The sequence below is a fragment of the Macrotis lagotis genome, chromosome 1 (assembly GCF_037893015.1).
Source record: "Macrotis lagotis isolate mMagLag1 chromosome 1, bilby.v1.9.chrom.fasta, whole genome shotgun sequence".
Classification (NCBI taxonomy): Eukaryota; Metazoa; Chordata; class Mammalia; order Peramelemorphia; family Peramelidae; genus Macrotis; species Macrotis lagotis.
The window spans coordinates 600093209-600108072 of record NC_133658.1 but is presented as its reverse complement, the minus strand read 5'-3'; the positions used below and the strand labels follow the sequence as shown (position 1 = coordinate 600108072).

Sequence of the window (14864 nt, the reverse complement as noted above, 5' to 3'; positions counted from 1 at the left end):
GAACCACTCCTTATTCCCCCCTCCATTAGCTTGATTTAGTGAGATATAAACATATCATTCTATTAAATACAAATTACTTAGGTAATCACAAACACTAATATCTTGCTAACTCTTAAAAATATTACCTTTAAGAACCCCAGTGCTCTTAGCTCTCAGTTCTCAATGTGCTATATAGGAGAGTTAAGAGTAAATATCAATGTGATCTAAAAAGTAAAGAACATGAAAGTTATTAAGATATTAAAATTTTTTTAAAGAAACCCTAAAGCTATAGTATTTACTTGATAATATATAGTTTGCTGGTACTCTTGTTGGTAATTCTTACCTCTCCTCTAAAAGACTAGAAAGAAGTTTATAGTGCCAACAAATGGCCAGTTAGCTTACCAGGTATGGTATGTACTTCATCTAGGATCATAAGTCCCCATTCCTGAGTCTTGAGCCACTCCATGACTCGCTCAGCTTCCCAGGATCTCTTGGTGGTATGGCCCAACATGGAGTAAGTGCTGATGGCAATAGAGCAGCCAATAGGTTTATCTTTGGCATCTGAAGTGAATCGGCAGATCTGGCTATCATCAATAGTAGACCACATCTTGAACTGTGCTTTCCACTGTTCTACAGACACAGCTGAGTTGCCAAGCACCAGGCACCTTTTCCGGACAGTGCATGCAGCTGTGACACCCACCAATGATTTCCCAGCCCCTACCAAAAAAAGTCATAAAGCCTCACTTAGGACCAGATCAAGAGAAACGAATGAAAAAAAATCAAATTTTATTGCTATGTACTGCCCAACAGAAAAACTTCTATTGAAAAAAGAAAAAATTTAATACCTTAAAGAAATTGAAATAGCCAACACTGAAACACACAAACTTATTCTTATGAGGTGGAAGTTTAGTTCAGTTAAAAACAAATAATCTAACTTCAGTTCCTCAACTATAAAATGAGAAGGTTGGACTTCATGACACTTTAAGGTCACTTACCACAGGGGAGAACAATGACCCCTGACCTGGCACGTCCATTCCCAAACATTTTCCGCAGGCTCTTCTCCTGATAGGGTCTGAGGACAGCTGTGGGTTTCAGGTCTATATTGATGTCAGGGTTAACAGAATCATTCCGGAAATCATATTCGGCCAGCAATGGGTATTCCAGATGGATGCAGCGCTTCTGGAGCTCCTCAATCATTTCCTGGAAATGATTGTTGACTTTTAATAGAATTAATATTTAGGGAGAATTTCTGATCAGAACACTGCTTTTTAAGTTAGTCTCTGCTGCTTTAGAACTTAACTAGTATTGACAGAACTATGGAGACACAGGAGCAATGCAATCCAAAAACATGGAACCAACTGAGCCAGTCACTCAAACGTGTTTACAGATGCAGCTGGAAGAAGGATAATAACTATACAAATTTTCCATAGTAATCTGTTTTCATCATCATGACAGCAAAACCACTGTAATAATTTAGTTCCTGAGGCACTATTAAAGGAAATGGGAAATGACTCTCAGGAAATGAAACTGCGTAGAAGAGAAGGTTCAGACCAACCACACAACCAAGAAACAGAAGAAATATATGTTGGAGGTAACAAAGTTTTAATGTGGGGTCAATTTTTAAGTTATCTGAAAAAGAATTTTTGTCAAAAGAGGGAAAAAATTAGAGATGCATTTCAAAAAGAGAGAAGAAATAAGTAATTACAAACCTATATATCTAGTATGTATGTGTCACCTTTATTAATGATCGACTCTTTGTGAGCCCATTTTAAAGTTTTCTTGACAAAGATACTAGAGTGGTCTGCCATTTCCTTCTCTAGCTTATTTTACAGTTGAGGAAACTGAGGCAAAGAGGGTCAAGTGACCTGCCCCAGTTCCTAAGTGTCTGAGGTCAGATTTGAACTCAGGAAGAGGAATGATTCCAGGCCATCTTGATTCCAGGTCTGGCACTCTATCTACAGGGCCACTTAGTTGCCTTTGAAGGCAGAGACTGCTGTCTTCTACTTTGTACATTCCAGAAAATAGGCTGGAAACAGGACTTGGAATCTAGAATATAATTCATCAATGAGCATTTATTAATCATCTGCTAAAAACCAATCACCATGCTAGGGAAGAGGGATACAAAAACAAAAATGAAGCGTGGATATTCATGTACAGTTCCTTTGCAGCTCCCTATCTAAGAAGGTAGAGAAGGTACCCAAGAAGAAAAGCTAAAGGTACTAAGATTATATAGCCTGAAAGTCATGGCCTTCAAAAATCACTACTACTGTGTTGCATTAGAAAGAACAATGGATTTGTAATCAGAGCTGGGCTTAAATCCCAGCTCAGTACTTCCTCCCTGGGTCAACTTTCTCATCTTTATAAGGAGGATCTGTCTATAATATTGAGGACACACTGACAAAAGTACAAAAAATAAATAGGCAAATTTGTATAAAAGACCAGACCACAGATTTAGTCATATAACCCACTGGAAAAGGTAAAAAATGCAACATTCCAGTGTAACTACTGTTTGTTGATTAAGAAAAAAACCATGATTCAGTAGAACAAAATGCAGCCTTAAAGTATTGCTTTCACCAAGGTGCCTCCTATGGACATTCTAAAGCTGTAAAAAGAGTCCTTGATGGATCCAACCAGATAAAATTTTAGTAAATGATGTAGGTAGGTGTAGTGGATGAAGACCAGCCCTGGACTCAGGAGGAACTGAGTTCAAATCCAGTCTCAGACACTTGAAACTTACTAGCTGTATGACCCCGGGCATTACTCCGATTGCCTCACAAAATAATAGAAATATAAAAGTATGTCTATCAAAAGGGCTCAACGCTGTCATAGAGAATGTCCTTGCTGAGGTCAAATGACAGAACAAAATCTCTCCCAACTCTCCAACATACTGACTGCACAAGTCCCAGGATACTATAGGGATTCCTCAATGAGCTCTAGAGTTTCTCAAAAGAAATGAGCCCAACAACTCATTCAGGACAAATTTCCCCATCTCAGTAAGTTGGAGGGGAAATGAATAAAGGTGTAGTCTGTACAAGAAAGGAAGGTCAGGAGCTACTCTGATAATACAATCATCTGAAAAATTCTAAAGAACTCATGAGGAAAAATGTCATTTGCCTTCAGAGAAAGGCTGAAGCACATTTTTTTTCCCACTTTCTTTATGTTTTTGGGTTTTTTTTATTGTTTTTGGGAGGGCCACACAGGCTAACATGGAAATCTGTATTGCAAGACTTCACATGTATAACTGATACCATGTGGAAATTATATTTGCTAACCTGTTTGACTTCAAAAGATACAGTCTGTGTTTCTTCCTCTTCCTCCTCATCCTTGTCCATTTGCTCATAAAACTCAAATAAGTCTGCAGGGACATCTGTTTTGTTCTGACCATCTGTTCCTTGTGATGTGGAGGGTCCACTGCCTCCTTCACTGGTTTTGGAAATCTGCAAAGGAAAGGCAGAACCAAGAGCTGCAGTACAGGTGAGTAAAACTAAGGGATACAGGATTAAGAAAAACATTTTTCCATTCCCAAGTTTTCCAGGAATTCAACATACAGCAGATTTGCTTGTGAAGGTCTCTGTGATAAGCTCTGTTTCTTCCCCCTCAGCATTCCTCAGGCGGCATTCTCGAATCACCTGGTCCTGGAGAAGTTCTTTAATGACATCTGGGTGAGAGCTTTCAACAAAATACCTACAAGAAAGGAAGGAATTAATGAACAGAAAGATAATAATTTAGCTGATCTCTGACCTTTCCTAAGCTATAAAAAATTTTTTAGACACAACTCTTGCAAGCCTGTTTCTGGTTGAACCACAATGCCTAACTATTCCCCAGGCAATGGGTAACTAGTTTTAGTTGCTAACAAAAACCACTCCACTTAGCGTTATCACCTCCAGAAATGATGATAAAATAAATGACCTCCTCAGCAAATGTAAGACCTAGGTTTGTCATTAACTTCAGAAACATTCTTCATTACCCACTCTGACAAAGTGGAGGGGAAAGTGAGAAGTAGACTTGGGCACTGGTTTATCAATGAATTTCAACTCCCTCTCTCCCCTCCTTCTGGGGGAAGTAAGGGAAGTCCCTGACTTCTTACCTGTTGTGTTTCAGCACTAGCTTGACTTTTCCATAGCTGACAGTACACAACTATAATTAAGAACAAAATCAAAAGAAAGATAATTAGGAACATGTTGTTTAGAATCAGGAAAATACTAACATATCGAGGCACGGGATACATCAATTCTATAAATCCACCGTCCAGAACACTAGAACATCGAAAACCAATTTGGAACAAGCAAATAAATTGACTAAAATGTCCAAACTCTTTATCTTAAAATTCCACTACTAGGTTTATACTCCAGACTTTTCTAAGGTTAAAAAAAGCTTTTATACACACCAAAGTATTTACAGGACCTTTTTGAGATAGCAAAGAATTGGAAACAAAGTAGATGCCCGTCATCTGGAGAAAGACTAAGTAAAAGTAGTATTTGAACATAATGGAATATTACTGTGCTTTAAGATAGGACAAATAGGATGAATACAGAGAAGCACAGAAATAGTTACTGAAAACTGAAGTAAACAAAACTAATAAAATGATATTCACAATGACTTTAACAGTGTAAATGGAATAATCAGAAAAAAATCAAAAATGAGTTTGCAAAATTACAAAGAATAAACAAGACTCAAAAGAAAAGATACGAGAAAACACTTCCACCTTTACAAAGCTAGAAGGTGGCGGTCCACAAATATATGTTGAATTATATTTTCAGAGTTTTTAAAATATTGATCAGTTATGCTGATTTTTTCTTTTTCTTTTTTTTGTCTTTTAAAAATACTATTTGATATGATATGGTTCCCTTGAAGTAGAAGGGGAAAACTTTAGTGATATGAAACAAGATCTAAAAACATTTTTTTAAAAAAAGTTGTCATTTTTTGTAGGTATTTTTCCTGAATTGTTTTTGTTATTAGAGTTCAATTTTAAGGAATCATTTATTGGGAAATTATTTTAGTCACTTTATTTGCATAATTGTAAATTGTTTTCCAAAAATGGTTGTACTGATTCAGAGCTCCATCAATCACGAACTAGTATGCCTATCTTCTCACAAAACCTCCATCTTTGCCAATTTACAAGGTATAAGATTTCAAATTAAGATTGTTTTGCTGTGCATTGTCTTACTACTGATTTGGAACATTCTTTCTTATGGTTGTTAATAGCTTGTAATTCTCCATTCAAATTCTTCAACCAAAAAAAAAAGATGACATATGACTGGATAAGTAACATTTTTCCATGTGTGGTTTTTGTACTTAACTACTGAAGAGGAATTGAGAATTGTGTTTCATCACCTGTTCTTTGGGATCAAACCTAGTTACTACAATTAAACCTAGTTTTAAGTGTTATTTACACTTATAAAGTAGTCATCTGTATTGTACTTTTGGTTCTTATTTCACTAGATTCTATATATTTTTCTGTATTACTATAAATTTCTTATATTTTTGTTTTGATTTGAGAGTATTTCATTACATTCATAAACCATAATTTATTCAGCATTTCCCCTCTCCTAAAAAATTCCCCCTTGTTTGCAATTTTTTAAAAAATATATTCCAAAAACTATTTCCTATATAAATATGCAAATAATTCCACTGATCTGTGCAATCTCATTAACGTGGTTATTGCAGTCAAAGATGCAGATTATAATTCATTCATATATGTCCAGTTTATCTCATTTCTACATCCTCCTATTAATTTTACATGTGATTTTTTTAAAGTACTTGCAGCGAGCCTCAATTTTTCTTTTTTTAAAAAATAAATTTTCTTTTTTTCAATTATCAAGCCTTATTTTTTCTCCCTTTTACTTCTCCAAGGTAGGTGGGGGTAGAATGGAAAAACAAAACTCTTGTAATAAATATACATAATCAAGCAAAATAAACTTCCAGGCTGGTCAAGTCCAAAAACCTAAGTCCTATTGTGCATATTAGGCTACCTATCATTATCTATCTCTATCAGGAAGTGAGTAGAATTCTTCATCATTTGTATTCCCCTCAATTTTTCTTGAATGAGTAAGGAAACCACTGGAATATTCAGGTTATCAATTGGTTACTAGTTGTTCTCATTATGTGACCAACCCATATTCTCCACTGTAATTACGTGTTTGTAAATATGTTCCAGCATTCCCTGATAAAATTAATAATCAATTCTCTGAAGTTTCCGATGTTCCCATGTCTCACAACTCTACGCCACTAGCAGAACAGTGGTATTAAAAAATGAACCACACAGCAGAAGGCAGTTGTAGAGATTTGCTTATATATAGCCTGAGAAGAGAAATACTAAGAGTGGATTTTCTCAGTCTTGAGATTTGTATATTAATTAACTCTAACTTCAAGAGTTCAAGGATTAGACTTTCTAGAGAAGAAATATTTTCTAATTCCAAGAGATCCTTGCAGAAAGTTCCTATGCAGCATTCTAAATGGTATGTAAAGTCAGTGAGTAACTTATGCAGTGAAAGCTCAAAGTTCAACCATATTAATTCTAAAACTTTATTATACTTCAAGGAAAAATAATTTATGATTCAGAGGGTCAAGGTAGGCTAAAAGCCATATGGAAGAGAATTAAGTTCCTAGGAATTATTATGCTTCTGATTTTTAAACTCATTAATTCACTATCAATTACAGTAAATTACAATACTGAAATATTTTAGAAAGAATTACATTACACCAAATTAAATAATTTTTGATAGCCTGAAACCTAAATATGCCACAAGCTAACAGCAGACTGAAAAGAAGTAATTATGAAATTACTAATGAAGCAGCACTCTATTTTGGGGGAAAAGAGAGAGAAAAGGTTAAAAATTCTGTTCCAAAAAAAAAATGAGCTAGAAAAAACCAGTAAAGGAATTTATCAGTGGGTCTATAACCAGGAGTACACAATCCTCAAGCCTGTTACTATCATCAGAATCTGCTCTGGTAGGCTACTGCCCATATCTGAGTACCTTTCAAAAAACTAAGTAAATCTATTACTTCATGTGAAAGCAGTTTCATGATCAAAATTTTCTACTCCGCATGCCAAAAGATCAAGAATCACATAATTGTTCAGGAGAACAAATAATGAAACAATTATCTCTTTCTTTTCAATAGCAAAGCAAGGGAGGACAATGGTGACACATTATAGTTTTCCAGACACAATCAGTGGGTCAGTTGTTTCTGTTTTTCTTCAAAAGGAAATGTTAAATTTCAGGTCAGGGCTCAGGCAGATTTGGATATAACAGAAATGACTGTGATATAAAAAGAAAAGTATCAGTAATTTAAAGAGTAGATTACTTTTCAAAAGTTGGTTGATTCTTAAATAATATAGCACTAGAACCCAAAGTACAAAATTGTGTGAACAGTTTTAAATTAAAAACTAGGATGAGTGGGAACTTCTAGACCATTCAATCTAACCTCCTTATTTTACAGATGAGGAACTGAGGTCCTCAATTAAAATGACATGCTTAAGTCATCAGTTAGTAAATGACAGAGGAAGGATCTGAACCCAGTCAACTTTTAGATTCATTATAAAACACTTGGCAACTATAAAATGCCATCTGCAGAAACTTTCAATACTAGTTAAGGTACAGTCACTTGCCTTAATAAACTGCATGATTCCATCTGGCACACCAGTCTTGCTGAGCTTTTTAAGATATTCAGTGATGTCACTTGTTTGTAATCCAACACTAACAGCAGCATATAGAGAATAAGCAGTCAGTTTGTATTCATGCACATGGGTTGGTCTACATACAGGCTCAGCAATAGCCACCAGGAAATCCTGGGCATATTTGTAAACAGGAGAGAAGGCTTCTAGGAAAACATGGCCATCAGGAGCCTAAAACAAATGGCAAATATCACAGTCATAAGATGCAGAAGAGTAGGAGAGACTTTTATCTGACAGCACTCAAATCATATCACAACAGATAATTCATATACACATACATTGTATGTTTTGGATTATTTTTGAGACATCTTTCAACTAAAATAAAAGGTTATATGATAGTACATGTATAAACTATATCAGATTACTTGCTATCTTAGTGCAGGGGAGAGAAGGGTGGGAGAAAACTCTATAAAAATAAATGTTCAAAACTATCTTTACATATAACTGGAAAAAGAAATAAATTAATAAAAAATAAATATTAAAATAAAGGTTACTCCTTGAAACACTCCTCAAATACAGAATGGAGAGAGAATGCGTCTCTCTTGCATTACAAGGAAACAATGCATCTCTTTTAAGTCTTATGGTGAGTTGACTAGTATTTTTATAGCATGCCCTTATTCAACTCTACTAATCCTCCAAGAACAAAATAAAGTTTCCTTTATATTTTATTTTAGACTGTTCTAATGGTTTTGTATGTAAATATTATTTTTGTAACCACATTATAAATATCTTGTGGGCAGTCTATCATACACTTCTTTGTCTTGTCAGAATGATAAGCATATAGCAGATATGGAACTCTTACCACCCAGAGTGGACGGGAGGCATGGTCATCTTTTAGTGGCATCTGAAGCCTATAGTCCTTAGCCCCATATTCATCCAATTTGGTCCCAGATTCATCCACTTGCTTCCCAGCTGCTGAAGGAACTGCTTCTTGAGATTCATTCCCAGGAGCATCATCTTCATCATCATCATCTTCTTCGTAGTGTCGTTTCTTGGACTTCTTTTTATCTGTAAATACAATCATAGCAATGAAACATGATAGCTTTTTGTCAGTCAATTAATAAACATTTATTAACTAGGCACTGTAGAAAAAGAAGCAAAAAACAGTCCTGCCCTTAAGGGGTTCACAATCCCCTTAAGGAGGAGATAAAAGGAAACATAGGGAAGGCACTAGAACTGAGAGGTTGGGAAATGCTTTCTACAGAAAATGAGGGTTTAGTGAGGAAGAAGCCAGGAAAGACAGTAGGTGGTGATGGGGAGGGAGAACATTCCAGGATGGGGAGATAGCCAGAGGAAAATGTCTAGAACTAAGATGGGAGTGTCGGGTTTGAGGAAATAGCAAGGAAGCCATTGCCACAGGATCAAAGAAACTCTGTTGAGGAATGATATATAAGAACACCAGAAAGGTAAAGAGGAATTAGATTATGAAGGACTTTGAATGCCAAATAGGATTTTGTATGGATTCTGGAGGTGATAAGGAGCCACTTTAATGGCTGAATGGAAGAGAGACCCACTAGCAAGCTACTGAAATAGTCCAACCATGAGTTGATGAGGGTTTATCCCAGGGATGTAGCAATATCTGAAGAAACTAATGTATTTTCCAGGAGAAACCCCAAGCCAAAAGTGCAAATGACACCAACATTAAGTATACTTCAGGTTACCAACTACAAGTACCATTCAGCAATGAATAAAACATATTTCAGTACTTTGCAAGAACTACAGATCCTAACTAGGGTGCAGGGACTGTAAGATACAGCTTCATCAACACTGAATCTACAAAAGACTACCCTCTAACTCCACACCAACAAATGTGCCTGTAATTCCAGAATAAAGCAATGGAAAATGTGAGCTTTCTTAAATTTCTCATAATTCTGTGCTGTGATCCCTTCCCATTCACTTCCATATACATATATATATATATATATATATATATATATATATGACAGCTATTCATGTTTATTGTTACTGTCCCATTAGATTGTAAATTCCTTGAATGCATCAATTTTTGCATCCCTAATAACAAGCACACTGCCTCAGACATAGTAGGGCATTTAATGACTGTTTGTTAAACACGTGTATGATTAGAGATCCCTGATCAGAAAAAATCTGGCACAAATTAAGCAATCAGCAGATGTTTGTGGCCTGGTTGACATATTTCAGGAAACCCATACTCTCTGTTCCAAGTTAAGAGTTGATCTCTGCTTCCCTCTATCTCATCAATACTCACTTATTGTGTATTATGTTTCTATACTTTGGGGATACAAAGGCAGTCCCAATCCTTAGGGTTGTGAGAAAAATGTGTACAGGAATATACAAAATACATGCTCCTTGGAGTTGCAAGATGCACTAGTATCTGAGAGGATCAAGACAGGATTATGGTAGTATTTGAGTTGTCCTGAAGAATATTAAACAGCTAAGAAGCAGGTGAAGGAGGAATATATGTACCAGGAATGGCTAAGACAAAGGAAGAAAGAAATGAGTTGGACTGCACTGTACAAGGAACTGGAAGTAGGACAGGTTGGCTGGACCCCTGAGTGTGGAAGTGAGAATAATTTTAATAAGATTGGAATGGTACATGGTGAAGGGTTTTAAGGGCCAAACATTAAGCGTTTATATTTGCTCTCAGAGGTAATGAGGAGTTATTGGAGTTTACTGAGAAGGGGAGCGACTTAGACTTGTGCTTTGAAAAAAATCACTTTGGCAGGGGTATGGAGGATAGATTGGAGGAGGGTGAATGGATACAAGGAGATCGATTAAACGGCAAGAATAGTCCAGACAGAGATGATCAGATTTTTTTTAGGGTTTTTGCAAGGCAATGGGGTTAAGTGGCTTGTCCAAGGGCACACAGCTAGGTCATCATTAAATGTCTGAGGCAGCTCCGGTCCTCCTGACTCCAGGGCCTGTACACTATCCACTGAGCCACCTAGCCGCCCCAGATGATGGGATTTTAACTGGTGTTGGCTATGAGAGGAAAAGGAACAAATTAAAAGATTTTGCTGGAGGCAGAAACTAGAGGTGACAACTCATTTGGATGAGTGACAGTTAAAAGCAGGCCTGAGAATTAGTGGCTGAAAGGCGGGTGGTACCTCTGACTGAAAAGACAGGTGAATGCGGAGCAAAGATGAGTCTTTTATTTTAATTTATTGTTAATTATTATGATGTGTTTAAGATGTTTAAGGGACAACCAGTTCAAAACTGGCATGTATGTGGTGAAGGGGGCCTGGCGCTGGAGCTTCGGGATGCCCCCGTCTTAGCAGCCTCAAGCTAGGAAAGCTTTGGCCGCAGAGGACAACTCAGAGTCACCCACACGGAGCCCGCGGAGAAGGGAGAAAGGCAGGGCAGGGCCAGCCCCAGCCCGGGGCTCGGGGCCGCGGGCGGAGGAGAGGGCAGGGCCCCGGGGTCCTGCAAGGTGACTCGGAGGGCCCGTGGGGGCGCTCGGACGGCGCTCATGGCGCCCCCTCCCCGGCCTCCAGGCTCCCATCTCACCACGGTCGGATTTGTCCTTCTTGCCCATGCTGAGGACGGGGCAGGCAGCGGCGGTGACCACGACGACAGCGCCGAGGACGGGGCACTCCCGGGGCGGACCTCGCCGGGATGAGGAGCGTCCTCCTCTGCTAGAGCGCTGGCGATTGAGAAAGCTTCCGGCTAAGCAACAGGAAGTCCCGCCTACCAAGAGCGGAAGTGGGTGTGGCCCGACCCGGAAGCGTTCCCCCATCTGCCTGGCGCTCTCTTTTTCTTTCCCCTGCCCGGGCCCTGGCTTGTCCCCCTACTTGGTGGACCTTATTAGGCGTTTAATGAGGTTAACCCACTGCCCCACAGCACACGGGTGGCCGTGCAAAAGCTTGATTTAGACCAGACCTTCTTTAACTTTCCTTGGGACCTACTCTTAATATATTAATATAAATACACATTTTGTGCATGGAAGTTAAGGGGAGGCTCATCAAGTAAGAAATGACTGGGGGCAGCTAGGTAGTGCAGTGGACAGAGCCCCGGCCCTGGAGTCAGGAGGGCCCGAGTTAAAATCCAGCCTCAGACACTTAATGATTACCTAGCCGTGTGGCCTCGGGCAAGCCACTTAACCCCCATTGTCTGGCAAAAACTAAAAAAAATAAAAATAACTGAACAAGTTATGGTGTAGGAATGTGATGGAATACTAATGTGCTCTAAGAAATGATAAAATCAAGTAGTTTCAGAAAATTAGCCCCTGCTCTCAAGGAGCTCATAATCTCCTGAGGGAACAACACACAACAACTGACCATAGAGACACATAAAATGAACTGGAGCTCCTCCACGGAGGAAGGGTACTAGCATTAGGGAACATCAGTAGGCTTCTGGTAAAGGACTGTTGTTCCTGTCATTCTGGAAGGGGGCCAAAGACACCAGGAGGCGATGGCTTGACTGGCCAGTGAATTGACTTTAAGGGAGGTAGTCTCTCCAGTCACCAGAGTCCAGTGGTCAAGACAGACCGGAGATGGCCCTGCCGAGGTCTGATTTTAGTGAAGACCTGAAGAAAGCTGGGAGGGTCAGAAGGAGGGAGGAGGAGAGAACTTCAGCCAGGAGTGACAGAGGGTGAAAATGCACAGAAATAGGACTTGAGTGCAAGAACAGCTGAACAAAGTGTATAAGGTGAAGGTCGACTGGTCAGGCTAAGAAACTGGAGTTTTGGGGTTTAACATACCGTGCTGCTGTTTGTGTTCTTCAGTCTATTATGTATCTAATCTGTTCCATTGATCAACTTTTCTTTTTTTTTCTAAACCAGTACCAAATCATTTTAATAATTCAGATGAGATTTAGTGCAGCTTAGCCCCCTTCATTCCTTCTTTTTGTAATTATTGACTTTATGGTTCTTGACCTTCCTTCATCCATATGAAATTTGTTTATTTTTTTCTAGCTCTTTGGTAGCTCACTTGATATAACACTATTAGTAAATGAATTTTGGTAATATTGTTATTTTTATTGTATTGACTCTACTTGTCCATGAACAATTACTGTTCCCCTATTTATGTGAGTCTTTCTTTTTTTTTTAAGGTTTTTGCAAGGGTTAAGTGGCTTGCCCAAGGCCACACAGCTAGGTAATAAGTGTCTGAGGCCAGATTTGAACTCAGGTACTCCTGACTCCAGGGCTGGTGTTCTTATCCATTGTGCCACCTAGCTGTCCCCTTACTATATCATTTCAATGAAACTGCTCTCTCCAAAGTTGTTAATGATCTCCATTTGTTTTTTTTCTTACTACTTATTTTCCTTAACCTCTTTGCAATCTTTGACATTATTGATCACTCTCTCTTCAGTCCTTTCTTCTCTCTAGGTTAAAAAAAACTTTTAATTTAATATTTAACTGTAAAAATAATTTTAATATTCATTTTAAAAAATTTTGAGTTCCAAATCTTCTCTCCCTTCTTCGTCTCCCCCTCATTAAGATATGCAATTTGATATAAATTGTCTTTTTTCCCCTTGCCCTGCCCGATCTCATATTTTTACTTTGTTCATTTCTTTTAAATCACTCCTTCATTATCCTTTCTCTAACCTTTGAATTTATTTTTGCTTAAAACAATTCATACATACACACACACACAGTCCTCCCTTTTAGACATCTTCCTCTCATTCTCTTGTAATCTTCTATTGCCCTTTGGCTGATCCATCCAAAATAAGCTCAAAGTGCTCTACCACAAGTCGGGCGTAAATAGTTCATGTGAGCACCTGGGGTGCTTACTCTAAACTTGCATATGCCACATGTCCTTTGAGCTACTTCAGTTCTGCCTTCCTCATAGAGCAAAGCACTCTCACTGATAAGGACATGCCATGTTGGGCAATCCTGTTGGTGTCTCCCATGCTGCACAATCAATTCCAAAGATCTCAAGAAAGTCCTTCAGGGGTGTTCTGGCAGGTATCTCTTCTTCTGACGCTCTTGTGAGCCCTGTGGATTTTCTACACAACAGTCTTTTTGACAAGTATACTTCTGGCATTCTAACTATAATTATTTTTCTTTTGTAAATCTATGGTTCTATTTTATTCTGAATTAGTATCGAGTAGGGTTTCACCAGATTGCCACAAGGATCACTGGAACAAAAAAAAAGGTTAAGAATTCCAGGGACTCTAGTGGAAAGGTCAGTTGGTAACTAGAGAAACTAGATTTAAATTTGCTACTTGTGATCTTGGACAACTTCCTATTTGGACTAAATGACCTCTAAGGTGTTTTCCAGTTCTAAATGTAAGATACTATGATTTTTTTAAAAGGCATAAAAGAAGATTTAAGGAGAGAAAAAGGAAATAAGAAAACTGAAGTGACATGCAATAATTTAGGCTTACAAAACATTATACCTCCAAATTTACATTCATTCATTCAACTTAGCACATACAAAGATTATAATCTGTTCCCTCTGAACAAATTCAGTACAGTATGGAAACTGAAATTCTCATATTTGTGATTATATAAATTCCTTTTTAATACCTTGATCTGTGATCTCAATCAATCAATAAGCATTAAATAAGTACTTGCCATGGTTCTGACATTTGTACTAAGTTCTGTGTATCAAAGATCTGATAAGAGTTCATAATTTCCTGTTTTTATTATCTTCCCTGTTTATTTTTTTGTACTAAGTATTTTTGAGTTTTCTTCCTTAGAGCTTGTCCATCTATAAATCTGTGTAGGATTCTGAGAGTCTGTTGTGGATCTCTGGGTTGAATGAATGGAGTTTATAGGTGAGTCTTATTTATTTTTTTATACTGGTGCATTTCTAAGTCCAACTGAGAGGTTTCTAGGAGGGAGCTGGGCTCCTTAGTGCCTTACTAAGCCCTAAACTTCTCAAAATCCCTCAAAAATTTTAAATTAACAATTTGAAAGAATACTAAATAAAAAATGGTTCTGAGGATTTAACTTAGTTGCAGTAAATTGGCAAAGATAACAAAAGATTGGAATAATCAGTTTTGGAGTTATGGGAAGACAGGCACTTTGTTGGAAGAGTTGTCCAACCTTTCTGCAAAGCAATTTGGAATTATGCTAAGACAGTGATTTAATACCAATATCTTTGGATTCAGAGATCTCACTAAGTGTATATATACTCTATGAAGGGAGTCAAAGATTGAAGGGCACAATAGGTGTTAATATTACTTTAAATGGTTGAGATATGAGTAAAAAGAGATGAGAAAACATTAGTAGTTATAAAGATGAGATTTAAGATGGAGGAAAAGAGAAAGGGGAGGGGGAGAGAGA

At 37.8% G+C, this 14864-nt stretch overlaps 1 protein-coding gene across 2 annotated transcripts in view; it reads right to left on the bottom strand.

Annotated features, from left to right (window-relative positions):
- Positions 1-11301, bottom strand: part of ERCC3 (ERCC excision repair 3, TFIIH core complex helicase subunit) — a 38356-nt gene extending 27055 nt beyond the window's left edge. The window contains exons 1-8 of one of the 2 annotated variants that reach the window (XM_074214936.1): positions 11141-11301; positions 8457-8662; positions 7589-7825; positions 4067-4116; positions 3528-3663; positions 3252-3416; positions 975-1179; positions 382-696 (exon numbers count right to left, since the gene is read on the bottom strand). In XM_074214936.1, the coding sequence (XP_074071037.1) occupies positions 382-696; positions 975-1179; positions 3252-3416; positions 3528-3663; positions 4067-4116; positions 7589-7825; positions 8457-8662; positions 11141-11168 (1342 nt within the window). In that variant the 5' untranslated portion in view covers positions 11169-11301. The remainder of the gene's footprint in view (positions 1-381; positions 697-974; positions 1180-3251; positions 3417-3527; positions 3664-4066; positions 4117-7588; positions 7826-8456; positions 8663-11140) is intronic. The other variant, XM_074214937.1, reaches the window with a different exon arrangement.
- Between the last annotated feature and the right edge of the window lie 3563 nt (positions 11302-14864).